Raw genomic sequence first — 26,582 nt, 5'->3', positions numbered from 1 at the left:
GAAATATCAACTTAGAAAAGAGATTTATTTTGACTCATGACTTTAGGTTTAGTCTTAAACCTAAAATGGCTTGGTGCCATCACTTTAGGCTTATGATTGCACAGTACATCATGTTGAGACTGCATTGTGGAGGTTTGCTTCTGTTATTGTAGTGACCAAAAAGAAGCAAAAAGAATAAAAGGAAGGGCATGGTCTCCAGTGACTAACATCCTTCCTCTAGATCCCACCTCCTAAAGGACCAATCACTTCTCAGTAGTGCCATAGTCTGGCAACTAAGCTTTGAACACATGGCTTTTGAGGGCCATTCCAGATCCAAATTATCCATTCACTATCCTTCCAGCCATACATCTATTACCCATTCATCTATTCTACCACCAATCTGTGCCTCTTATCATTCCCCCCATTTACCACCTACCCAGTCACCCATCTATCCTTCCCTTGGGTTACCAAATTAACACAATATCGTAGGCCAGGATATGGGACACACAAATAGTAATCCAGTCCTTTTTTCATGGATCCCTGCCTTCAGCTGGGCCAGGTCTTCCTGGGATCCTCCCATCACTTCATGATGACCATTGGCTTCCCTACCAGTGAGCCTGGGGTGAGATAACAAGGCAGAGGGAGGTTCCTGGAGAAGCATTCTAGCTTGGATGGCTGCAGTTGCCTTACCTGGGTCTCATTGCCACCTCTCCTACCTCTCAGTGAGCTTCCCACAGAGCACCCTACGGGTGTCATCTCCTATTTATTGATCTTGGGATCAAGTCAAAAGGCCTTCTTTGACCTCTCCAGCTTCTTCTCATTCCTTTCCAGATGTTCCTCCTTGTTTTCTAGTCTCCAGACACACTGGCTGTTTCCAACTTCAAATGTGATATATTCTGTCCCAATCCTTTGCCTCTGCATAACTCTGCCTGAGGGGCTAGGAGCATGCTGGGAGGGGAGGGGGGAGACCCTACTGGAGGAGCAGTGGATTATTTGCTAAATCACAGAACATGGGGCACACAAAGGACGGAAGAGAATGGAATTAAATTGTAGAGCCCTCAATGTCAGTAGGGGTGGTCTCTATCAGTATCTCCCACTGCAAAGGGCTCATAGCCACTTCCTTCTGCTGGAGCCCAAACTAGGCTTTTCTAGAGCTCACACTGGTCTGGGACATGGAGAGGGGACTAAAGGGAAGGGAACTCCCAGGAGCCTGTGGGGCACTCTTGCAGTCTGATGGCTGTTTATGATCTAGAGAGGGGGCACTAGAGAGGGAACTAGAATGGCCCTCCCAATCTGATGGCCTTTCCTGGCTCTAGGATGAATGTAGCAGAGGTCTGGGTTAAATTGGCTAATAGGTCCAAACCTATGAAGGGATCCCTTAGAGAGAGCAGGCTGTGCAGCTCCATCTGGTCCTGAGTGGGTTGAGTGCTATAAGCTGTCAGCATGAGGTCCACATTTACATGTGTGCAATGGAGAGTTGTCCTGCCTAAGTGTGAAAAGGCATCTCCTAGCAGCAGAGCAGAGTGGGACTAAGAAAGGAGGAGGTGATCCCCAAACAAAATCCTGCCCAGAAGCCAGGTACTGGTGGTTCATGCCTGTAATCCTAGCTACTCAGGAGGCTGAGATCTGAGGATCACAGTTCAAAGCCAGCCTTGGCAGGAAAGTCCATAAAACATTTTTTTTTTGGTCGGTTGTGGGACTTGAACTCTGGGCCTTAGCGCTGTCCCTCAGCTCTTCAGCTCAAGGTGAGTACTCTACCACTTGAGCCACAGCACCACTTTTGGTTTCTGGTGGTTTATCAAAGGTAAGAATTTCACAGGCTCTTCTAGAGATTTTTGTCTGATGTTTCCTTGATTTTGATTGTTTTCTTCAGATTGTATTCTTCCCTTTAGTATTCTTTGTATGAATTCCATTAATTTTTGTTTGTCATGGAAGGCTTTAGTTTCACCACCAAATTTAAGTGATAGCTTCACTGGGTACACCAGTTTGGGTTGGCAGTTGTTGATCTTCATGGCTTGGATTGGGGATTTGTGTGGAGAGGACTGCAGAGATTCTGCCTTCTTTGAATTTTTTTTTTTTTGTTGGTCATGGGGCCTGAACTCTGGGCCTGGGCGCTGTCCCTCAGCTCTTCAGCTCAAGGCTAGCACTCTACCACTTGAGCCATAGCACTACTTCCGGCTTTTTTCTATTTATGTGGTGCTAAGGAATCGAACCCAGGGCCTCATGCATGCAAGGCAAGCGCTCTACCACTGAGCCACCTTCCCAGCCCTCCTTCTTTGATTTTGTAGTGTTTAAAATCAATTCCTTGCTATTCATGTCTAATGTTTTTACTATGATGTGTCTAGAACTGTTTCTTCTTGGATTTTGTCTACTAGGAGTTCTATATGCTTCTGTTAGGTGGGTAAGATTTTTTTCTTTTTAAAAAAAATTGTTTTTGGGGGGGTCTGGTCGTGGGGCCTGAACTCTGGGCCTGGGTGCTGTCCCTCAGCTCTTCAGCTCAAGGCTAGTGCTCTACCACTTGAGCCACAGTGCCACTCCTGGCTTTTTTTCTTTTTGCTTATGTGGTGCTGAGGAATCAAACCCAGGGCCTCAGGCATGCAAGGCAAGCACTCTACCAATAAGCCACCTTCCCAGCCCCACATTTTTCTTTCTTAAGATGGGGGAAATTTTCTGTTATTATTTTACTGAATAGGTTTTTCATGCCTCTGCTATTAAATCCTTCCCCCCTCACTGATCCCAATTATGCTTAGATTTGATTTCTTGGCTGAGCCTGTCAATCCTTGAATTTCCTTTGGTAAGTTCTGAGGGTTTTTCCCATACCTTGACTCTGTTCTAGCTCCTCTGTTTTATCCTCAACTCTTGATATTATATTTTCCATTTCACTTGTTCTGTTACCTATGACTCCCACGTGGGTTGCATTGTGGAAATTGAGCCTTTTATGCTTCTGATATCAGTTCTCAAAGTATTAATTTCATCTTTTTATGAAGTGTACAGTATGTCTATTTTTGTCTGCATCTCTCTTTTGGTCTTGGATTTCCTTTGTCATTTCTTCTTTGTACTCTTGAAGTTGCTTTTGCATTTCCTCTTTTGTCCTCCCTCTCTTCTTCACTTTCCTGGGGTTCTTCCCTGGGCTGTTGTTGACTTTTTTATTTGGTTTGTTAACTTGTCTATGAATCTTGTAATCTTTTGTTGTGAGTTGTCCATTTGGGTTCGGGATTGTCAGGATCATGGCCCGAGGTTGGCCTGTTTGCACCTGACTAGTGGCAGCCCTTCTTGGTCTGAGAAGGCTAGCCCACACTGGTTCCCAGGGCCAGCAAGTACCTGTGTACATGCTTAGCCCTGAGCTAGCTGAAAGCAGCTCAGTCCAGTCTGCAGAGGGGGCTGGGAAAGTTAAGATTCGGGCCTCCAGGATAGGCAAGGGCTTTGGAGGGTTGGGCTCCCCATGGGTGCACAGGATTTTGTTTGCACCTTGGCCCTGGGTTGATTATTTCCCAAAAGTGGCTGGTGGTTGGCCCACCACAGCTTGTGTGAGCGTGTGTGTATGCTTGGCAGCTCCAGGGATGCAGTCCACCAGCAGCTGTTTGATTGGAATGTCTGCTGTACAGTGCTGGGAGGAGCAGCTTCAGGTCTCCAGGATATAGCCATGAGGTTTCTGAAAGAGCAGGCCCTGCCAACAGCTGGTGTGTGCAAATGATTTATGGCTCATACTCATTTCTATGCTATTTATTTGTAAGCCATTGATTGTGTCCTTTTTTCCAGAAGCAGGTAAAGACCAGTGGCACTTGGTATATTTTTACAATTGGTTTCAGGAACTTTGAGGCTATCAAACCCCACAGATGCTCAAGTCCCTCCTATAAAATGGAATATTAAGCCGGGCTGTAATCCTAGCTACTCAGGAGGCTGAGATCTGAGGATCACGGTTCAAAGCCAGCCCGGGAAGGAAAGTTCGTGAAATTCTTATCTCCAATAAACCACCAGAAAACCGGAAGTGGAACAGTGGCTCAAGTGGTAGAGAGCTAGCCTTGAGCTGAAGAGCTTAGGACAGTGCTAAGGCCCAGAGTTCAAGCCCCATGCCTGACCAAAAAAAAAAAAGGAACAGTAGCACATGTAACCTGTTCCTATCCTCCTGTGTACTTCAAATTGTCTCTAGACTATTTGGCTAACCTTGGCAAAAAAAAAAAAAAAAAAAAAAGACTCTCTTTAAAAATAATGAAAGCAAAAGGGCTCAGGACATGGCTCAGGTGGTAGAATGCCTATACATCAGTGCCTATAGGGTCCTAAGTTCAAACACTAGTATCAACAACAAAAAAAAAAGTTTGAGAGTTGACCTATAAAGAACAAGCCAGAAAGGGGTAGCGTGGAGTCAAGGGAAAGGGTAGATGAATGAAGAGAAAAGGCGAAAAATAAAGTCAAGAACTCAAGATATATCCTACAAGATTAGGAAGAATGAGGGAAGGGATGAGGAGGAAAGGGACGGGAAAGGATGTTGAAAAGGGTGACACTGATCAAGATATATTGTATTTATAAACTCCTTTGTTAAAAGGCAACTCCTTTGAATCGCTACGTAAATAAAAAACAAAAAAAAACAACAACAAAAACCCAGGCCAAACAAGGGCATTGGTGTTTCATGTGTGTAACAGTATCTACCTAATGGCCTTTTCATCAACCTCTGCCTCCTTGCTCAGACCTCATAGAAACCCAGCTCATGTCCCACCTCTTTACAGTCTCCAAGTTACAAGGGAAGGCTGCGTCCCTCCCTGCTATATCTCAATAAACAGTCATTGCTTGTGGAAGATGAATCTGGCCTATTTCCTTCCTTTCTCCTCCATTTTCCAGACATAAGAAAAGAAAGAGAGAAAAGGTTAATCCCCACTTTTGGAGTCAAAACTGGTTTTTACCATCCAGGTAACAGTAAAGCAACCACAGTCTCTGTTCTAGGTGTAGGCCCCTGAGTGGAGGCTACATGAATTTTACACTCCTATTTCAAATGAGTGGTTTAGTCTTCATTTTCTTACTTTAAAAAATAAAGAAATAATGCTAAAAGTTCTTCATGGGCCTTCCTGGTCAAAGGAGATGAATAGTGAAAAGGTCTAAAGTTCCACAAGGCTAAGTGTTCAGGATGGGATCCTGAGTTTACTCATATAGAACCACAGACACATTCCCTGGGCTTACAGTACCTTTCTTTATTCAATGCATAGGATGCCCTCTCCCCATCATATCCAGGCCCTACCAGTGCCCCTCAGCCATAGACTGGAAGCTATCTTCCCATCACAAGATGTCATAGAGGGTACAGATACTCCCATCTGCACTACAGCTCCACCAACCAGCAGGAAATCTCTGTCCCTGGGGTCCCCTCTTGATAATCCAACTTGACCTCTCTGGCATGGAGAAAGAACAGACAGAGAGAGATAGTCAGCAAATCCGCAGGTGTGGTGGGAAGAGGTGGGATAGCTAGGGACAGGAGGTTTGGGAGTATTCAAGTCCCTCCAAAATTCCCTCTAGCACAGGCAAAGGAGGCCCAGTCATCACTGGGTTACCAAAGTGACCCAGTGTCTGTGGTCTTTATGGTCTAGGGCTCCGAGAATTGGTAACAGAGACAAGACTTTCCTACTGTCCCCAACCAATCCTAGTACTCTTGGGCCTGAGCTGATTGTCCTTTGTGGGGACATGGAGAGCTGGCTCAGGTATGTACCTAAGCTATTGGCCTTCCACTGTTTCTAGTTCCTGAGCCAGGAAAGAAAGAATGGGGTTCTGCAAGAGCCTAGCTGCTAGCCTCCGAGTTACCACCCTGTCCCTGGCTGGGCTCTGGCTTGCTTTTACTGCATCACCTGGTAGCAGAATAGTCTGTTCCCTGGACCCTCAATGTCCTTCTGCTGTCATCTTCTGTTTCTGGTGGGCTCCAAACTGGGTCCTTATAAAACTGGCCTGAGATATAGAGAGCAAATCATCAAGGAGAGACACACTGTGTGAGAGACTAGAAGAGGAGAGGGCGCTGCTTGTTCCCAAGCAGAGTAGTGTTTTAGGGCAGGTGGAATACCAAGGGTCCCGCTGATGAGGCTGGAGAAGCGGTCAGTGTCACGAAGAAGGAGCAGGAGCCCCTTCTCAGGGCCATGCCAGGACAATACACCAATGGTTGCTTTGTTTGGGCCACTGAGCAGTAGGAGGCCTTTCTTGTCCATGGTCATCTTCAGGCTGTGGAGAAACCCAACCCCCTGAGCAGGAAGGCAGAGAAATCTGCATGGAGCCTCAGATGGCCACATGGAATTGACTGGGGCTCCTCTCTTGTCTGGGAAGTCATAATGTAGCCTTGGGCAGGAAGTTACTTAAATCTGAGCTCAGCTTTCTTATTGGTAGAAAAGGACCAACATTAGATTAATGATATCGTTTCCCTGGCACTGAAGCAGGATAAATTGAGGGAAATGAGGCCTGATAAAGGCGACTCAGAAAAACAGAAGCAGTATCTTTGCTTCAGAGAGACAACAGGGTGCATTTCTCACCCCAAGAATTAATATCTTTTGGGGAGCATATATGCCTTCCTGAGAGAAAGGCTCCTCCCAAACCTACCATCTTACCCAAAATGTAGACAACAGGATGCCTTCCTTATCTCAAGAATAAGCATCTGTTTTTTGACCGGATGCATTCTTACATAAAAGAAATGCCCCCCAAACACCGAGGAACTGAGAAAGTATAAAACCAGGAATAATTAGAGCAAAGACAAAACATCTACCTTTGCATAACTTAAAGGCAGAACCCCTGCCTTTACAAAATTCCCTAACAGCCAAAGAGCTGTGTGTCTCTCTGTGTCTCTCTGTTAGAACACCCACACCATTAGTGTGTCTGCCTTTCTGTTTGCTCATTTGTCTGCATGCCTACTTGCTTAGTAAAGTTCTGCCAAGTTTTCTTCCTGTTAGCCCAGAAGAGGCTTCTGGGTTAACATGCGTAACATGCTCTTTCCCTAGGCAACACTAGGCCCATGTAGTAAAGGCAGCAAATGATTAGCCTTACCCCTATCCCTTTGGGATAGCTATGACCATAGAAGGCAGCCAAATTCCCCAAATCCCAGAGGTTATAAAAAGTCAGTCACCTGAGACAATAGCTGGCACTTCTTCTCACTTCCTCTCACCTGGTGAGAAGGGATCTTGCCAGTCCCTTTACTGGCATAAACCTTTCCTTTGTTCTTCGTACCTGGATGTCCGTGAGGTTTTCTGGCAGTCTAATTTACTCTAACACTTAACATCATGACTTATCTAGAGATTCTTATTCTGTGATAAAAGTCAAGAACCCTAAGTGAAGAGTCCCTACTTTTAGAGGGAAATGTCACAAGACTTCACCTGCATTAAGTGATAGCACTACTTAAAAACCTTCTGTTTTTAAACTTAGTTTGTCATGATTTTTTTTTCCAGTCCTGGGGCTTGAACTCAGGGCCTGGTTCTGTCTCTGAGCCTCTTTGCGCTCAAGGCTAGTGCTCTACCACTTGAGGCACAGCACTACTTCTAGCCTTTTCTGTTTATGTGGTACTGAGGAATCGAACCCAGGGCTTCATGCAGGCACTCTACCACTGAGCCATATTCCCAGCCCCTAGTCTGTCAGGAATTATGAGAGTATATGCTTTAGGAGCTGTAATAGTTAATGCTGATTATTAACTTGATTAGATTGGGAAGCACCCAGGACCTTATTACTAAAGCACATCTCTAGGTAAATCTGGGAGTTTATTTCCAGAAAAGATTAGGGGAAGGAAGGAAGATTAAAGGGGGAAGGCTTACCCTGAATATGGGTGTTACCATACCTCAGGCAGCAGGCTGGATGGAATAAAAAAGGAGAAAAAAGCTGGGCATAGGGACCCAAGCCTGTAATCCCAGCGACTAGGGTGGATCAGGGTTTGAGGCTAGCTCTGGCAAAATGTTATTTGCATCTCAACAAACTAACTAGGAGTAGTGAGTCACACTAGCAATCCCATCTACTTAGGAAGCATAGATAAGAGGATTGAGATCTGAAGATAGTCCCAGAAAAATGTGACAGACCTTATCTTAAAAAAAAAAAAAAAGGTGGGTACCTGGTAGCTCATGCCTGTAATCCTAGCTACTCAGGAGGCTGAGATCTGAAGATCATGGTTCAAAGCCAGCCCAGACAGGAAAGTCTGTGACACTCTTATCTCCAATAAACCACTAGAAAACCGGAAGCGGCACTATGGCTCTAGCAGTAGAGTGCTTGCCTTGAGCTGAAGAGCTCAGGGACAGCGCCCAAGCCCAGAGTTCAAGCCCCATGACCGACCAAACAAAAAACCTTCGGCTGAAGGACTGGTTTGGCTCTACTGGTAAAGTACTTGTGTATCAAATATGAGGCCCTGAGTTCAAGCACAAATACCACCAAAACAGCAACTTGTGGACAGGGATGGGAGGGGACAACTGGGGGAAAGCAGAGGAAGGGTTGATCTTTTCCTAAACAAGAACAATACTCATTACCTGACTTATGAAATGGTACAACACATTAACAATAAAATTATATTTTTTAAAAAGTGGGGAGGAGGGAGGGTAAAGAGAAAGCCAGAGTGCTGAGGCATTCTCTGTCCTTGCTTCCTGGCTATCATGATTGAGCTACTCTGTTCCACCACATCGCCATCATGTTGACTAAAATCTCTGAAACTGATTCAGAATAAATCTTCCTTCCCTTAAGTTGTTTCTCTCAGTATTTGGTCACAGAAATGAAAAAGTCTGATGAACAGTTTCTCTGATACACCTACTCTGTACCTTCTGTTTTTGTGTCTCATGCCACTTTCTTTTGATGATTAGTATTTAATAATGTGTTTTAATGGCTAGAGGGTAAGTCTCTTTTAAGTCCATACCTTCCTTTTTTTACTTAAAATAATCTTGAAATCCTTGTCCCTTTGTTTCTTTATGAATGTTAGGTTCCCTTAAACATGTGGAGTAAAACCCTGTTACTGTGAGGTGATGATGATGATGATGATGATTTTGTGCCAGTACTGGGGCTTGAGTTCAGGGCCTTGGTGCTGTCCCTTTGCTTTTTCACTCAAGGCTGGCATCCTATCACTTCAGCCATAGCTCTACTTCCAGAGTTGGAGTGGTGAATTAGAGATAAGACTCCCATGGGTTTTCTTGTCTGAACTAGCTTTGAATTGTGATCCTTAGCTCTCAGCCTCCTAAGTAGCTAGGAGTACAAGTGTGAGCCACTGGTGCCCAGTATCTTGAGGTTATTTCAAGTACAGTTGCTCCACATTTATATTACCCAGTGATTTAATCTAAAAGATGTACCTTAGGAATGTGGCTTAGTGCTAGAGTGTTTGCCTAGCATGCATGAAGCCCTCAATTTGATTCCACAATACCACATAAAAAGAAAAAGCAGGAAGTGGCACTGTGGCTCAAGTGGTACAGTGTTAGCCTTGAGCAAAAGAAGTTCAGGGACAGTGACCAAGCCCTGAGTTCAAGCCCCAGGACTGGCAAAAATAAAATAAAATATGTATCTTGACTTCTTTATGTGTATTTGGGCTATCACTACAACTGAACAGAAATTCTTGATTTCATTTTCTAGTGTGGGTTTCCAAGACACAGAAATGCAACTTATCTTTGTTTTTTTTGTTTTTTTTGGGTCCAGTCGTGGGGCCTGAACTCTGAGCCTGGGTGCTGTCCCTCAGCTCTTCAGCTCAAGGCTAGCGCTCTACCACTTGAGCCACAGCGCCACTTCCGGCTTTTTTCTTTTTGCTTATGTGGTGCTGAGGAATTGAACCCAGGGCTTCAGGCATGCAAGGCAAGCGCTCTACCACTGAGCCAACTTCCCAGCCCCTGCAACTTATCTTTGTGTATCTATCAGATAACAAAAAACTTGGAGATCTTTTATGAAATTGGAGGGTTTTCAAATGAAACTCCCTAATTTGTTGGGTATGCATTCATTTATCTGTGGGAATGAGACAAAATAAACCTTGCTTTCTTTTAGTTGTTTCTCTCAAGTGTTTGTCACACGGACAAAACTGTGACTAACATGGCACACTAAGGATAACATTCACATCCCCCATCCCAGAAGACAGTGATCTTGTATTTGCATGATCATCATCAGGACCTCACAGGCAGACATTGTTGGTCTCTGGTGTGCCTGGGAGGTGCAGCACCATCTGATGGCACGTTTTTCCAAGACTTCCTCTCACTGAATCCTCTAGCCCTCTGGCTCAGGGATAGAATAATTAATTATCTGTAGTTTTTGCAGTGAAGAAACAGAGGCTCCAGTGGGACTAAATGGCTTATGCAGAGTCACACAGGATTAGTACATAGTTAGCTTCAAACCACACTGTACTGTCTGCACATGGGAAAGTGACCTGAGTTAGGTTTGAGAGGAAGTAGAACCCAGAATGACTCCTGGGCAACCTCCAGAGTTACAGGGGCTCAGGGCTAGGCTCTGAATCTCTATCCCTATGGGAGTGTAGCCCACTAGCCCACTGCAGAAGATACCTGGCCATTCCATTCCTAGGTCTGTGGTTACTGTCAGCCAGTGCAACTGAAGGTCATCGGTTTTGGACTCCAACCCAGGACTTACCCAGGCAGCACCAAGTACAATGTCTCCTTCCACTTGTATGCAGAGTTTTTTCGGTTCTGAGTCACCACCACATGTTCAGGGGTTGCATGAACCCGCAGCTGGGGGTTCTTGAAGATCACCTTGATCCATGAGAATCCAGCCTTCTCCATTTCATACTGGCCAGTAACCTCAAGTCCTGAGAAGGTAGACTGAACAAGTCAGAACCAAGTCTGATCACTGACCTGAATCTGATTCCATGACCCTAGAATTGTTCTTCATCAACTAGTCTCCTAAGGAGGGTCATTACTTTCCCCATTAATTCTTTTTTTTTTGTCAGTTGTGGGGCTTGAACTCTGGGCCTGGGCACTGTCCCTGAGCTCTTCAGCTCAAGGCTATCACTCTACCACTTGTCATAGCTACCACTTCCAGTTTTCTGAGTGGTTTATTGGAGATAAGAGTCTCACAGCCTTTCCTGCCTGGGCTGCCTTTGAACTGTGATCCTCATATATCAGCATCCTGATTAGCTAGGATTACAGGCATGAGCCACCAGCACCCGGCTTCCTCAGTAACTCTTTACATAGCAGGCCTAGCTCTTATGATCTCTTTATTCATCTCTTGTCATATATAGTTTTGAAGGGGCTCCTGAATCCTTGGCAATGGCCATCCTTGGTAAGACTTCTAAGGAGCCTTGTCTCAAATTCATAAACCTTGGTCTAGTCCCTGAATCTGAACTAGCCGGATGGCCCAGGGTGAGATGGAAATTTCTGCTTCAGGAAGCAGACAGCAACTATATCTCAGTGATGAAGCAGGGGACCATGTAGTCCTGAGAGGAATGAGGTTGCTGTGGATGTCCCTTAGCTCTTGATATTTCTACTTGAATGTCCCTGAGAAGTGTTCATCCTCAAGGTCTGCCTTGCTACTTCTGCTAGACCAGGCTCTTCTAGGACTAGAAAGTAGAATTTGGCTGGCACACCCACTCCTCCCACTATATCCCTCCCTCCATGCCACTTGGGGCCCATGGAGATACAGGGGATCTGTACTCTGCAGCCATTATTCCTCCATCTTAGAACACCCCCACTCTTTCCTCTGCTTGTCTGTCAAGGCCCAGCCTTCTGGGATGGCTCTAGGCAGCTCCCCTGGATCCTCAGGCTCTGGTCCCTCACTCTGTGATCTGATGCTAGTATACACAGATCTTGCAGACCTGCATGTGATGCCCAGAGAGAGAACCAAGTTGCTGTGGGAGTGTCATGTTTGGACACATGGTATCTGCACATGCAGTGTGTATATCTCTGTGAGTATATGGTAAATGGATGTGAGTGATATCTGGGTCTCTCTCTAGGTCAATGACTGGGGCACCTCTCACCTTGGCCTTGGTCTGAGAGCAGGTTCAAGGGTCCTTGAGAGTGCTTGATGTCCACACAGAGCTGGTCTACTGTGGGCCCAGGCAGCGACATGGTGACAGCAGGAGCCTGAAAGGGGACTGGGACAGCAAGGACACAGTTCCTAGGGCAGGTAAAGAGTTCTAGGGGGAGCAAGACACTGGTGGCTTGTGTCTGGAATCCTAGCTACTTAGAAGGCTGAGATCTGAGGATCACGTTCAAAGCCAGCCTGGGCAGGAAAGTCCGAGAGACTCTTATCTCCAATAAACCACCAGAAGACCGGAAGTGGTACTGTGGCTCAAGTGGTAGAGTGCTACCTTGAGCTGAGAGCTCAAGGACAGTACCAGGCCCAGAGTTCAAGCCCCATGACTGGAAAAAAAAAAGTTCTAGGGGGAAAGGATAGGAAGGGGTACTGAGAGGATTAGCAACTTACCTTGGGAAGGGTGTATTTGGGTGGTTTCTAAAAGAAGAAAGAAAGATCTGGATTCATTCAGCCCTTTCCTGAGGAATAGGGCATTGTAGGATGGAGTACTAAACAAGTGTGGCCAGGACTCTCTTTCATTGAAAGCCTCAGAGTTCTCTCTTCCCTGGATCTTCCAGTTAGGACAAGAAGTTACTCCAGGGGTTCTGGCCTGGGAGTACCTTTGATTTGAACTTCCACACCATGTAATACAGTCTGATGGGGATCTGAGGGAGCCATCTGTGCAACAGTGGGGTTGGCTGCAAAAACTTTGGAAACAAAAAGGGAGCAGTCTGTCAGGATTCAGGGTTATCAGCACATCTTTCAGGCACCCCTCCCTTTTGCTACCCAGCAAATTCTAGTACACTCTGCCCCCCAGCAGTCATATCTGAGTCTAGACTAAGGGGATAAGAAACTACAAGGGAGGATGTTAGCTTTAGGAATAGGGAAAGCATTCCCTTCCTAAAAAGCTTTATCATGAGGAATGAATTTCATCCAGTGGGAACAATAGGTATAAAGCAACCTAAGGACAGTTAGAAAGCCACGAGAGCTTACATCAAAGGAGATAAAATGCAGAGGACAAGGCAAAGGGGAAGCTGGTGGACAACTGGCAAGGGCAATCACAGAAAATTCTATGCTCTAACCGTTTAGGGCAGAAAGCTAGAAGAGAGGATTCCTGGATAGGCTGGACCCACACAGAATGGGTAACTTTCCCTTTCTGGCCTGTGCTTAGTGTTTTTTTCTTTTTGCCAGTCTTGGGGCTTGAACTCTGGGCCTGGACTTTGCCCCTAAGATTCTCTTGCTCAGGGCTGGGAAGGTGGCTCAGTGGTAGAGTGCTTGCCTTGCATGCATGAGGCTCTGGGTTAGATTCCTCAGCACCACATAAGCAGAAAAAGCTGAAAGTGGTGCTGTTGCTCAAGTGGTAGAGTGCTTGCCTTGAGCTGAAGAGCTGAAGGGCAGTGCCCAGGCCCAGAGTTCAATCCCAAGACTGGCAAAAAAAAAAAAGGATTCTTTTGCTCAAGGCTAGTGTTCTACCACTTATGCCACAGTGCTACTTCCAGCTTTTTCTGAGTAGTTTATTGGAGATAAAAGTCTCAGAGACTTTCTTGCCCTGGTTGGCTTCGAACCATGAGCCTCAGATCTCAGCCTCCTGTGTTACTAGGATTACAGGTGTGAGCCACTGGCACCTGGCATACTTAGTGTTTTTTCTTACCCAACTCTATGGGGCAGGTTTAGTGACCTTCCTAGAAAAACTGAAGCCCACCAGGAGTCAGAAAGTAGCTTACGGAATGGCAAATCTACTGGATCTCTCCAGGTCTTTGTTGGGAGTCTGAGACGTTTAGAAGGAAGAAGAGGTCCAGGCTGTCCATTCATTTTAGAGAGACCTCTAGCTGCATCTTTGGAAACAGAAGAGACACTGTAAACTCCTAGTTTGGAAAGGTTGACACATAATAGCTTTCTCTGAGCTGGTAACATAGATCCTCATTGGGATCAGAGACCTTGTGCCATCAGTGAGATATAGAGAAGGCAGGTGGACCACTCCCAGCCTACCACTTTGTAGTGGGAATCATTCACTGCTAGAACTCCCCAGACAGCACTTTTCAAATTACCTGGTGTAGTGATTCTTCTTAGGAGAGAGGGAGCATATTCATAGCTGCTGCCTAATCAAACACATACAAGTTCAACTTCAGGCCTGTTACCAGCCATGTTAGCCAGGCAAACAATTTCCCCTCCACAATGGCAGAACCTAGTCTATAGCCAGGGTCATAGTTCCATTCACCATCCCTCCCCACAACAACCCTCCTGTGCTACCTGTTGGTCTGGACAGTCGGGCTCCTTTGGCATGAAATCTGGAAGGATTATAACCTGGAAGTCAGTGAGACTTGGGTTTGCTCCTTGGACTTACCTTTCTGGGGTCCCAGATAGATGGGAACTATGTCCCCAGGACAAGGCCTAAGGGACAGCCAGTATTTCAATGAGCAGGTGACTAAATGCACCAGCATGTTTGGCCAGACACACTGTTTCTAGGAAGTGGCAGGGTAAGGACCTTTGCCACCCTAGTGAGCTTTTTGCCACACTAGGAACCCTACCCAGGCCAGCCTTTGGGCCCAATAGGTCTTACCTCCTGAGACGACTGTCTTCTGTTTGTTCTCTGGACAGTGGGGGAAGGGGGAAAGAAGGAAGAGGGAAAAGGAGAGGGGAGAGGGAAAAAGCAGTGCTTTTGATCAATTTGATATGTTTATGCTTAAATTTGCTTCTCAACACTGAAACTACATAGGCACATGCAATTAATCTGGGGAGCCAGGAAACCTAGCCTCAGTTTCCCTGCCAATGAAACAAGTTGGGGCTGCTCCTGAGCTCATGGGAATCTGTCGGGGGAGGGGACAGGACTTGGTCTTGGCCAGAATACAGAGGAGGCTGGAGTCTTAGCCTCACCTTCACTGTTTTCCACAGGCTTCTCAGCAACCGACTCTTTTTGGCCTTCAGGCCTGGTGACCACCATAGATGTGAGAGGAGTGACAAAGTTGTACTTGAGTGACAAGTTCAGAGCTTGGGTCTGGAGGGCCTGTGATTCGGTATCTGGTGCAGAAATACTGTGGATAGAGGATATCAAAGCTCAGAAGTATTTGGTCCTGGACAGTCTCCCTTCCAGTGGGCCCTTCTGGGGGAGTCCCACTAGGAGGAAGTGGAGTTGACATGATCCTTCTCTCCACACCCAGGAGAATCCCATGCCAGCTATGCCTGCTTCACCAGAAAAGGGTTTGGGTAACACTGATACTAGGTGTACTCTACCCCAGTGGTCTGCAGTCAGGGCCACTCACATTTGCTCTAGCAGCTGCTGGATGGTCAGGTAGGCCCAAAGTCTCTCCATGAAGTTGTGGAAGATGTACTTGGGGCTCCGGAACTCCTCCTCCTGCTGGGTCACGTTGGACTCAATTTGGAAGGTGATGTTCTGCATGTGCTAGAAAAAGCCCAACCAGGGCAGAAGCAGTAAGGGCCTGAGGACCATCCCACCCTGCATGTACTTCTGAGCCCTGACTGGAAGTAGGGCCATTGGTGCATTGACCAACTTTCAAGGGCTGCTGTAGGGAACTCTGAAACTGAGCTGTAAAACCTGGAAAAGGTTTGAGAGGTTGGAATGCTGCCTCAGTAGTACTCAGAACACTGAGAACTGGTCATGGAAGGGTTAAAACAGACAGCTCTGGAGAGGGTTAAGAGACTGAAATGCCACCCCACTTCCTTAGTGCTGGAAGAGCTAAGACAAAGATCTGAGAGCTTGACTATAAAGGCTAAAGTGAAATTCATGTCTGGATCTTGCCTAGGGTTACAGTCTCCTTTCTCAAAACAATAAGGGAGCCAGTGTTTCTCACAAACTGTTTTGGCTCTGATTGTAATATTAGTACAGATGTTTTATTTTTTGCATGTATCCATGGTAACCTTCCCTGTTTGAACTCACATAAATATATCTGTTTGTGAGAACTCAGGGCCCAAGTACCAGTGAGCCTTGGGACCCCTGGGGCCCTGCTATTTCTCTATGTCTCTGTGTTCCAATTTCTTCAGCTCTGGTATTCCCATCGTGCTGCCTTGGATTGCAGCTAGCAACAGGCAACAACAGGCCTCATTTCTTTTGAATTGAGATGAAATATAAAAGGGGCTTAGGGGTAAGGTCTCTAAAGACAGGGAGATGGAGATAAAGGATAGCAGCAACTAACTGTCTAGGAGCAGCAAGATACACAGTCAAAAGTTGTGTTAGCTGACCCTTTAAGGGAAAAGGAAATAAAGATAGGACCTGAATCCCAGGCTAGCATCAGGAAGGACTTGCAAATTCGGTGAGGAGCAGAAAGAAACACAGAATATAGCACGCTCGCCTCTACAGATGGGGAAAAAAAACAGGAAGGAAAGGGCCTTCCATGGAAGTCAATGGAAGAGTTGAGAACAAAATGTATGGCTCCAAATTTGGGGCTTCATCTATTCTAACAAACTGTCCCTAAACAAATTGGCCTCCATGCTGAGGCTCTGCATGGGGGAACAATGACAGAAAAGCATGCACCCAGGCTTTAGATGGACTGGCTACTTTCTTCTGTGAGAAGTGCAGGGAGTTATCGTCCCAAGCTGGCTCAGCTAGCAGCTTGGAAAATAGGGGGTGAGGGCAAAAGAGCCCAGGTCTCCTTCACAGAGGTCTCTCCAGAAGCCAAGAGGCTCTTTACAATGCGACTCACTTCCTGCCTGCCCTGATGGCACTGGTCTCTCTGTTTCTCATCCAGAGCTTTGGCATATATAGATCACCTGCACAAAATTTCCCCTATCTACATGTACAGGTATATATTTGGTGTTTTCCTTCCCTTAAATGAGCACTGACTAGACAAATATTGTTTTACTTGGACTTATCTCATACAATAATATTTTCAAAAACATAAGGTCTGGGCTTGGAAGGTGGCTTAGTGGTAGAGTACTTGCCTAGCATGCATGAAGTCCTGGGTTCGATTCCTCAGTACCACATAAACAGAACAAGCTGGAAGTGGTGCTGTGGCTCAAGTGGTAGAGCGCTATCCTTGAGCAAAAAAGCAGCTCAGGGACAGTGCCCAAGGCCCTGAGTTCAAGTCCTAGGACTGGGGAAAAAAAAAAACTAACAAAATCTAAGGTCTGAGATAGTACTACTGAAGTAACTACTAAAACAAAGACATATCTGTCCATGAACAACCCTAAATTACCTTGGGTTCCATGCTTTGGCACCTTTGGCCTACAGGCTAATATCAGCTATTGACATGTATGGAGGGTTTATGCTTGGCTGGACACTGATTCCACAGTAACTTTATGAAGTGGGCCATGAGTTATTCTCATTTTTACACAGAAGAAAACTGTGGCATAGGAAGTTAAGGTGACTTTGTCATTTATCACCACTGGGAGGTGGCAGAGATAGCTTTGATGCCAAGTAAGCTGGTCTTACAGTCTGCATGAATAGTCACCATACTTGGGTATGTATCCTGAGTCTAGGCTTAGCCCCACTTGCCCACTGCCATTCTCTATAGAAATGCTGCCCTTCTGCTACACAAGTCTGGAATGCCTCTCTTTCCCATCTGGGTTTTGCCTGCTTCCTACTTATCCATCACTCTTAGCAAGTCTCCATTTCTAAGAAGACCATTCTGATCCTCAGCCAGCCTAGAATTCCCAGTGCTGCTTCATGGAGGCCCTGGGTTTGTAAAGACCATCCCAGCTGTAACTCCATGTTTCTATGTAAGCTATCTCTCTCTACTAACCTATCTCAGGGATAGGTTAGTCTCTTTCATAGAAACATTCCAGTACCTAAAGAACCTGATTCAGAGCATGTGTTGTTTTTCTGTGATATCACAGGGATGTACTGAGAAGAGATAGCACAGGCTGAGCCTCTTGGGGCACAGAAGCAGAGATAGTTGAGCAAGACTGGTCTCCTGATGCAGATGCAATGGAGCCCAGTGCATGTTGCTTTTCCTGCCTGGAGCTCAGTCTGGTCATCTGTGAACTGGGAATAGCCCTGTCTGGGCTATAGCAATGCCAGCAGCTGGTATAAAGACTGGTGGGGATGACAATTAGGAAGGAGCCCCTGCTATGATCTCAATGGCTAGGCAGTGGAAGGGCAGACTGACTGCGCAATGTCTACCTGTGCCAGGCACACACAGGTGCTCCCAGAAGCAACAATGATTCATTGAGGCAGAGTCTGGTGTCATCCATAGGTAGCTGAAGGGAAACCTAAAACCCAGGGCACTTTGAGTCTCACTCTAGATCAAACAGCTGGTGCTTGGCAGGGTTGAGACTTGAATCTAGGCCCTCTAGCTGAAAAGAAGGGAGTTACCAATCTATTCTCCACTTTAGTATGATTTAATCACACTCACCATCTGCCCACTGACTTTGGCTGAGAGAACATCAAGATCCTTGTCCTGGAGTTTCCCAGCCACCACCATCTCTGAGCCTTTGAAGAAGAGCTGGAAATTGTCCTTTGTGATGGCTTCCACAGAATTGCTTGAGTACTCGAAGGCCACGGCTGACAGCAGTGGGCTGGACACTTCCTGGTAGAAGTCCTACGAGATGGCAGGGACATGGGTCACAAAGATTAGTCTGGAACTGGCTAGCTCCACACTCCACTTGGGGTGTACAGACACCTGGAGTTGTAGGGCAGAGTCTGAATCCTCGTATATGCGTCGTGCCAGACCATTGTTTTCCAGTGCCATCTTCTCCAGGAAGGTGTAGCTGACATCAAATCCAAAGCCCAGGCAGAAGAGGCTGTACTGGCCTCCTATGGCTTCTTGTACGTTCTTCTGTATCCTTGTGGGATCTGTCACACCTGAACTCACAAGTTTGAATGAGAAAAAAAAAATTTGTTCAATGGGTAATTCTGTTACCCCAAAGCCTGAAGAGGTCTAAGTAACGCCCCCCCTCCTAGCTCCAGGCCCCACAGCAAGCCCAGACATAGCCCCAGCTGTGTCCCTCAGCAGGGTGACCTGCAGTAATTGCATTCTCCTCACCCACAGTGGGGTCACCATCAGTGAGCAGAATGATGATGGAGATGCTCCTTGCAGGCAGCAGCTCAGCCTTGTTGCTGCTCTCCAGAAGCTTCACGGCCATCAGCATGGCATCATTGATGTTGGTCCCTGAAGGGCACACACTTGAAGTAGCTCCCAGCTGAATATCCCAAAAGCTCCCTAGGCTTTGGGGCTACATAGGCACCCACCTCCCAGGGCATGGATGCTGGCTACATAGCTTGTGGCCTCCTTCACATTCTCAGCTGAGGCTGGCACCAGTGATGACTTCCACTGAGTTGCTTCCCCATTGAAGACAATGAGGTTGAACTGATCTTTGGGGCTGAGGTCATTCAGGATCTGGATTAGGGCTTCCCGGGTCTGGTTAGAGGGAGAAGAGCAAAGGGCTCAGAGGTGCTTCCTGAGGGTTCATGACACTTGAGCTGGCATCCTGGACAGATGTCTAGAGTGGTGACATGGTATGTATTTTGTGAACAATGTCAGAAGCCCCAACCCCACCTCCGAGGTGATGGACCAGGCAGACAACAGATGGTGGCATAAGGGAACTAGAGTTTTCAAGGGCAAGTTCCAGCCCTTGGGACCCACCTGCTGGATTTTCCTGCCACTCATGGAGCCGCTCTTATCAATGACAAAGATCACATTCTTGGGCATTGTGGGCAAGTCCTCAGGAGCAAAGTAGTGCACAAAGTATCCATTCTCAATCTGTGACCAGAGAGAGATCACACTGAGGTGATAAGAGATGCAGACTTGCTCTACCCTGGAAACCCTACCTTCATTTCAAATCTTATGAGCTCCTGTGTTCTATGCCCTCTTTTCCATCCCACTGCTAACAATCCCATTTCTCCTCTCCTTTGCCATCTTCATGGCTCAGCCTTTCTCTAGGAGAAACTTTTTTTTTTTCACATGTGAGCACTAGAACTCTCCCCAGCTTTGCCTCCTATTTGATTCAGCACTGGACTCAGCTATACTAAAAGGTTCAGGCATGATAAGCCTAATAGCTATCAAACAGAGGAAAGACTTAAAAAAAAACATGGGGCAAAAGGAAGCATAATGATGTCAGAAACTTGTGTGATAGAAGCTCTTATAGTTGAGTACAAAAATGAGCGATGAGCCTCCTGGCATCAAAGGCAGACAGGGAAATCTCACAGCAGCTCTTCACAGAGAAAATCTTTTTGTGCTTTGAAAGACAATGTTTCAAGGATGACTCTGTGCTCACCCCAGGTGCACACTAAGGATGGCCCATCAGATTTTTCTTCTAAACATTCATGCTCAGGAAATTTGTCATGGCAGACAGATTTCTAGGTTGCTTTTCTTGTCTAAAGTATACCCACCTGAATGGAGCCCCCAGAAAGAGTCCGGTTCACATCATAGCGGATGATCAAGCTGCCATCCAAGACTGTGTCCTCTTGATCTGGAAACTTTTGTTGCTGGGACAGTGTTGGCTTAAACCGGATGTGAGCCTAGAGGAATAACCTGGGCTGAAGTGGGGAGCAGGTCATGCCAATACCATCTGCCACCTCTGTAGGCACACTAGGAATCAGGATTCCAGCTACTGCTGTAGGTCAGTGTTCCAGGGGTTTTTCAAGCTGTGCTGTTTTCGTGTGTGTGTGTGTGTGTGTGTGTGTGTGTGTGTGTGTGTGTAGCTGGAAGAGGTCGGGCTCAGAACATGTGTGTGTGTGTGTGTGTGTGTGTGTGTGTGTGTAGCTGGAAGAGGCCAGGCTCAGAACGTGTGTGTGTGTGTGTGTGTAGCTGGAAGTGTGTGTGTGTGTGTGGTGTGTGTGTGTGTGTGTGTGTGTGTGTGTGTGTGTGTGTGTGTGTGTGTGTGTGTGTGTGTGTGTGTGTGTGTGTGTGTGTGTGTGTGTGTGTGTGTGTGTGTGTGTGTGTGTGTGTGTGTGTGTGTGTGTGTGTGTGTGTGTGTGTGTGTGTGTGTGTGTGTGTGTGTGTGTGTGTGTGGCTGGAAGAGGCCAGGCTCAGAACATTAGTCTGCTTCTCAAGTTCATCAAGCACAGATCTTAGAGTTTGCACACTTGCTCTAAGTGCCCAGTAGTGGCACAGATGGAGATCTCAGAAGCTCCTCCAGCTAAGAGTCCCAATTGTCATGGCTTGTGCACCAGTCCCAAAATGCTCTTGCCCTCTACCCTCCATACCTTGGTCTTATTCTGTGAGGTCATGAGGGCATCTTCCAGCTCATTGGTCATGAAAGTGCTCTCTGTCTCCAGGAAGCTGATTCCCTGAGGCTCAAAGATGTGAATGTCCATCTGGAGGCAAGATAATGGTCACCAGGGTAGCCAAGAGGCTGAGCTGAGCTCATGGGAGGACAAGCAGCAAGGAGGACCAGGTACCTGCAGGTGCTTGACCAGCTGCTGGGGCTGCACTTTTAGCAGTAGCTCATATGCTCCCAGATGCCGCCTAAGCAGCTCTTCATACACCAGCTCAAACGTGACCTTGGCAGAAGGAGCCACGTTGACTGATACCTGGAACTGCTCCGTTTTTCTCCCAGTGGCCCTGAGGGTGGGGTGGGGGGGAAGGACATCAGGCCTGCCCCTCCAGGTCAGGTAGGCTATGTTTGCTGGAGGAGAGCAAGGGAAATAAACAAGAGGTCTCTCTGTCTATAGCCCCATCCCAATCAACTCACTTGATAAGGCCTGCACTCTCTCCCCGCCTCACTGCAGTGCTGTACTCTTCCTGGGCTTTGGCCTTCTCCTTGATGTTCCCTGGGTAGGTCACACCATCAATGATCCTGAAGAAATGGAGTGAGAGCTGTTGAGAGCCTGATTATCTAGGACTCGTTGTGTTAAAAAAATTTTTTTTTTTTTTTACTTGGAGATACTGGGTTTTAAACTTAGGGCCTCATATTTGTTAGAGCTCTACCACTGTTCTTAGTTATTTTTCAGACGGGGGTCTTGTGTTTTTGCCTGGGCTAGCCTTGAGCCTTAATCCTTCTACCTATACCTTCTACATAGCTGGTATTACAGGCATGAACCATCATGCTGAAGCTGTTGATTGAGATAGGGTCTTAACTAACTTGCAAGAGTTAGTCTCAAACCATAAGCCTCCCAAAGGCATGTGGCCTTTTGGTATGCTTTTCAATACAGTGACATCTATCTTTCCCAGAGCCTATGGCCATTTATTATTTACGTACTGTGTAGGAATAACGTGTAGGAGGTTCCGGATAGGGTGTGAGGTGGGGCGTCCACCTCCAGGAGGCAGGTATAGTTAGTCCACATGGGTTTCATGGAAGGGACATCCAGAAGGTAGCAGAGGAGACAAGGCTGTCTTTAGTTAGCCCTCTCTTCACCCTTGCAACCTGGCTCCATATTCCAGTGTGCCTCTTCCCTCATGGGCTGTTCCCAGAGGCAGTGGGCAATCACCAGCAGGAGCTTTCTGAACCACATCTTGTCCAGCCCTGTATCCAGCCCTAAAGTTGAGAATCTGGGCAGAAAAGAGACCCAGGACTAAAGGCTGCCATCTGATCCTATTCCCTGAAGCACTCTCCTTTCCCTCCTGCTCAGGGAAGGTACTCTGCATGGAGCTTGGAATCTCTGAAAATAGAAATGGAACAACTAGACAAGACTCCAAGGTGTGGAACTGCTCCTAGCAGGCATAATTTGGGTTGAGAAAGAAGAGTCCAGGCCATTACACTGGAAGGAAAATACTCCAAGAGGGGTGAATAGGGACATGTCAGGTAAATGGATGCCTGCTCTGTCTGGCTGTGGTGTGAAAGGGTAGCAGCATATGGGGTAAGGAGCAGGACTAGCTCCTCCTCCACCTCCCTGGTCTAATGTAACTCTGGGCCAGGAAGCAGCTATGACGCCAACAGTCTGATGCCTCCTCCCAGATACAGTTCTCTCTTTGGATGTCTTTCTGGGCTACTGACCAGGTCAAGGAGCAGAGAACCTTGCCCTTGTGTCTCTATCTCATAGAGAAGCAAAGTGTGGGGGCAGAGGATGGTGCCAGACCTGGGCTATCAGCAGAGGCAGTGGCCTTGGCTCCTAGTGGAGGCTGGAAGGTTCCAGCCCAGGCTTAAGACTAGGAAAACAGAAGCTACTGTCTGGTATGGGGGGGATGATGAAGAGAAAAGGTGTCAACTACACGGACTCCAACCCCCAATGCAGTTCTTCAGAGACACCCTCTCTGTCAAGCGGCAGAGGCCAGGGACAGGTTGCTGAATTCAGCAAACATTGCAAAACTCTGTGTGTGCAGGGGCGGGGGGGGGGGGGAGGGGGAAAGAAGAGATGAGGGCACATCAGAGGACTGAGGACTGGCACCGGTTCCCAGAAGCATCCTAGGCATCTCCTGAAGTGACAGAGCAGATGTGTCTCCTGCCAAGGCAGCTCTCCACTATGGGGGTAAAGGGGTTCATAAGTCCTGTTTTTAAATCTGAGATGATTTGCCTTTGGTGACTACTTCCTGCCTGGCTCTGGCATTAGTAAACCCCAACTTTGTGCTCCTTGAAGACACACAAGTGCCATGGACCTCTGCCTGCCATCTGGTAGCACTTTTTCTTTTGTCAGTTGTGGGGCCTGAACTCTGGGCCTGGGCGCTGTCCCTGAGCTCTTCAGCTCAAGGCTGGCGCTCTATCACTTGAGCCATAGCGCCACTTCCGGCTTTTTTGCTTATGTGGTGCTGAGGAATTGAACCCAGAGCCTCATGCATGCAAGGCAAGCACTCTACCACTGAGCCACCTTCCCAACCCTGGTAGCATTTTTTGACAGCCTGGATGGCAGGAAGGATGGAGACATCTTTGAGCTCCTTAGTAACATTCTTGTCCCTGTAAGGCCAACAGGTGGAACACAGCTTCCTGTGTGCCTACCTTCTGGAAGAATCTTAAGGGGCCCAGGGGACATGGAGTTGCAGGACTGGTGTGGGATGAGGAGGGGTTAGGAAGGTACTTACATGGAGAAATTGGTGATAAAGGCTTTCTTGGGCAGTTCCATCTGGAAGGTGGCCTCCCGCACAGTATCGGCTCTGTTGACCACTCGGCTGGTGATAACCGTATGTGCAAACCGGGATGAAACCTTGGAGTCCACACTAAGGCTGTAGATGTCAATGTCATTCTGGACCAGCAAAGGGGAAGAGGGTTAGATAGTTTCAGTGCCACCAGAGCTCTTCAAGAGTGGGCCCTGACTCATACCTCAGACCAGTCTCCCAGACCTGAACTAGTCTCTGACTAGGCCTCAGGCTGGACCCAGAGAAGCATTTCCCATATGAACATTCATCTGAATTTAGAGGCAGCTTTGTGGTTCATTTCCCCATCCTATAGCAAACAAGGAAGGGGCCATATCCATCTTGTTCTATGGGGGCCTCCAGTGCCCCCTGGAGAACAGCTAGTACATAGGTATAGGGGGATCCGAAGTCCTCTCTTTTCAGATCCCTTGGTGGGATCAGGAGTTTTGTGTCTAGGCTCCAGCATCAGTGAAAGGGGAGTAAACTAGTTCTTTGATTTTCTGGTGACTTTGATCTTCATGAAAATGGGGGAAAATCCTCCCACCAGTCTTCTCTGAGGAGGGGCCCACAGGAGCTGGGAGAAATTTGGCAGTAGAGCAGGATCTAAAAGTTGAGAATCTTTGCCCATTTTTCCTATCTCTCCAAAAGTTACTTGTCCACACAGATGTTCTTTGACCCAGAGGTGTACAATCTGCTAGGAAAGACCACAGATAACATGTGCGTATACTGTTTGTTGCTTACAGTGTGCCAGGCTTGTGTCTCCACTAAGTTTGTTCATATGCTAATGGCTGCCAGCATATAGAGTTCAGCACAGAGCAGCCCAGTGGTTTTTAAGTTTAGCTTTGTGCCATATACTGCACAAAGCACTAAGCTTTTATCTGGTACTTTGTGCTTGGATTTCACATATCTGCATTATTACTCCTTTTTCATTCAAGGCTGGCACTCTACCACTTAAGCCGCAGCTCCACTTCTGATTCTTTGGTGGTTGGCTGGTGATAAGTCTTGTGGACTTTTCTGCCCTGACTGGTTTAAACCCAGATCCTCAGATCTCAGCCTCCTGAGTAACTAGGTTTACAAAGGGTGAGCTGCTAGTACCTGGTGTTTACCATCTTTTACAGATGAGGAAATAGAATTGTAGAAAGAACAGACAACTTCCTGGAAGTCACTCAGTCAGGGAGTGGAAGACCTGAATTCATAAAGCCATATTCTTATCTATTCTATTCCATTTCTAGCGTCAAAGGGCAAGTGGCTAAGTGCATGACCCATTCAAGTAAGTAGGGGAATACTTACCTGTAAGGGTGGTGTCTGGTGGACAATCAATACCATTTCTTTATACACACTGAGTTTCACACACTCTTAAACACTTTCATACCTAGAGGTTCCCTCCAGTTTCCCAGACACCTGCTCTGTTTTGCTAGTTCACATCACACACACACAAGGGCTCACACAGGCATCCAGAGGTACCTGATACCTTTTGTGCAGTAGCAGTATGGAGGACAGACAGCAGTAAAGGAAAGACCAGCACAATGCTGCAGCTGTGGACAGCAGCTGGGTTCTTCATTTTGGCTCTGGTGCCTGCCAGGCTGCTTCTGAACCTGAGAACAAGTAGGGAATGAATTAGTAACTTGCTTGCTGTCCCGCCCCTACGGGGGCAGGTTCTGGGAAATTGAGATCTCTAAGCCAAAAACTCCAGGTGCCTCAGACAAATGACCAATGTTCAGTGAACTATGGCTGGGGGCCAGGAACATATCTCAAAGAAAGGCAGGTTCTAGCTAGAGTTGGGTATTGGCATCCCTTCTGAAAGGTCATTTTTGGGTATTATCCCTCATATCCCAAAAACATTTCCCCAAGCCTAGAAGGCTGGCCAGGAAGACAAGGGCTAGAAGGCACTCCAGGGAGACTTCTGGGGAAAGGGGGATCTTGGCAGCCTATGTAAATGTGGGCAGCAGAGGGACAGTGGGGTGAAGGCATCAAGTACCCTTTGGAAGTATCTAAGCGAAGCCAGGAAGAACAGATACGCTTTATTTCTGAGTGAGAGTTGTTGGGCCTAAGAGCCCCTCTTTGCTCTCCTAGGTCTTAGGCTGCTGTTTGGGCCCCATTAATCTAGCTGGGGTCTAGGTTCAACCCCAGTGGGGCCAAAAAAGGCATGTAAATTGACGATGCACACCAAGTCACAAACATGAACATGCTATGGCCAGAGGTATGATGCTAGGAGTCTACTCATAAGAAAGCAAGGCAAAAAGGAGTGATGGGTTCAGTCAGGTAGCAGAGAGGGCATTATGGGTGGCCTGATGCTATCACACCAGGCATGTGGGGGTGCTGTTCAAAGGCCTTGGTAAGGTTTCTATGAGCTTTTATCAATTTGCCCTCATTACAGTTGAAGTGGGTTTTTTTAGCTTTTTTTTTTCGTGCCAGTCCTGGGGTTTGAACTTAGGGCCTGGGCACTTTGCTACCACTTGAGCCACAGCTCCACTTCTGGTTGTGATACAAGTCTCATGGACTTTCCTTCCTAGGCTGCTTTGAACCATGATCCTCATATCTCAGCCTCCTTAGTAGTTAGGGTTACAGGGATGAGCCACCAGCACCTGGTGAAGTACTACTTTTATAACAATAAGGTGAACAAATATTAGGCACTCAATGCGGCTGATACTTAGGTTTCCTGGTGATTTTGGGGAAGCCAGCTCCTGATCTGCGGACATACAAGGCTAAAGGTGAGTCAGAGTGCGGCTAGGAGCCAAGTCCTGGGTCAGGGAAGGAGAAAGGCTCAGAGACAGCAGTGTG

At 47.0% G+C, this 26,582-nt stretch overlaps 1 protein-coding gene across 1 annotated transcript; it reads right to left on the bottom strand.

The window, feature by feature from the left end:
* Positions 1 to 5,085: 5,085 nt before the first annotated feature.
* Itih4 (inter-alpha-trypsin inhibitor heavy chain 4) lies at positions 5,086 to 25,395 on the bottom strand. The gene is made up of 24 exons (XM_070018541.1): positions 25,273 to 25,395; positions 23,751 to 23,911; positions 21,490 to 21,594; positions 21,197 to 21,359; positions 21,002 to 21,112; positions 20,186 to 20,314; positions 19,440 to 19,556; positions 19,046 to 19,214; positions 18,840 to 18,965; positions 18,477 to 18,658; positions 18,210 to 18,395; positions 15,162 to 15,301; positions 14,776 to 14,933; positions 14,462 to 14,491; positions 14,152 to 14,205; positions 13,950 to 14,000; positions 13,626 to 13,736; positions 12,522 to 12,608; positions 12,313 to 12,339; positions 11,864 to 11,980; positions 10,522 to 10,696; positions 6,017 to 6,171; positions 5,808 to 5,904; positions 5,086 to 5,357 (listed from the first exon to the last, which is right to left on the bottom strand). The coding sequence occupies exons 1-24, from the start codon at positions 25,360 to 25,362 to the stop codon at positions 5,288 to 5,290; spliced, it is 2,811 nt and encodes a 936-aa protein (XP_069874642.1). The 5' UTR covers positions 25,363 to 25,395; the 3' UTR covers positions 5,086 to 5,287.
* Between the last annotated feature and the right edge of the window lie 1,187 nt (positions 25,396 to 26,582).

Source organism: Dipodomys merriami, unplaced genomic scaffold (assembly GCF_024711535.1).
Source record: "Dipodomys merriami isolate MVZ:Mamm:240054 unplaced genomic scaffold, mDipMer1.0.p SCAF_13, whole genome shotgun sequence".
Taxonomy (NCBI): Eukaryota; Metazoa; Chordata; class Mammalia; order Rodentia; family Heteromyidae; genus Dipodomys; species Dipodomys merriami.
This window is presented reverse-complemented; position numbering and strand designations above follow the sequence as displayed.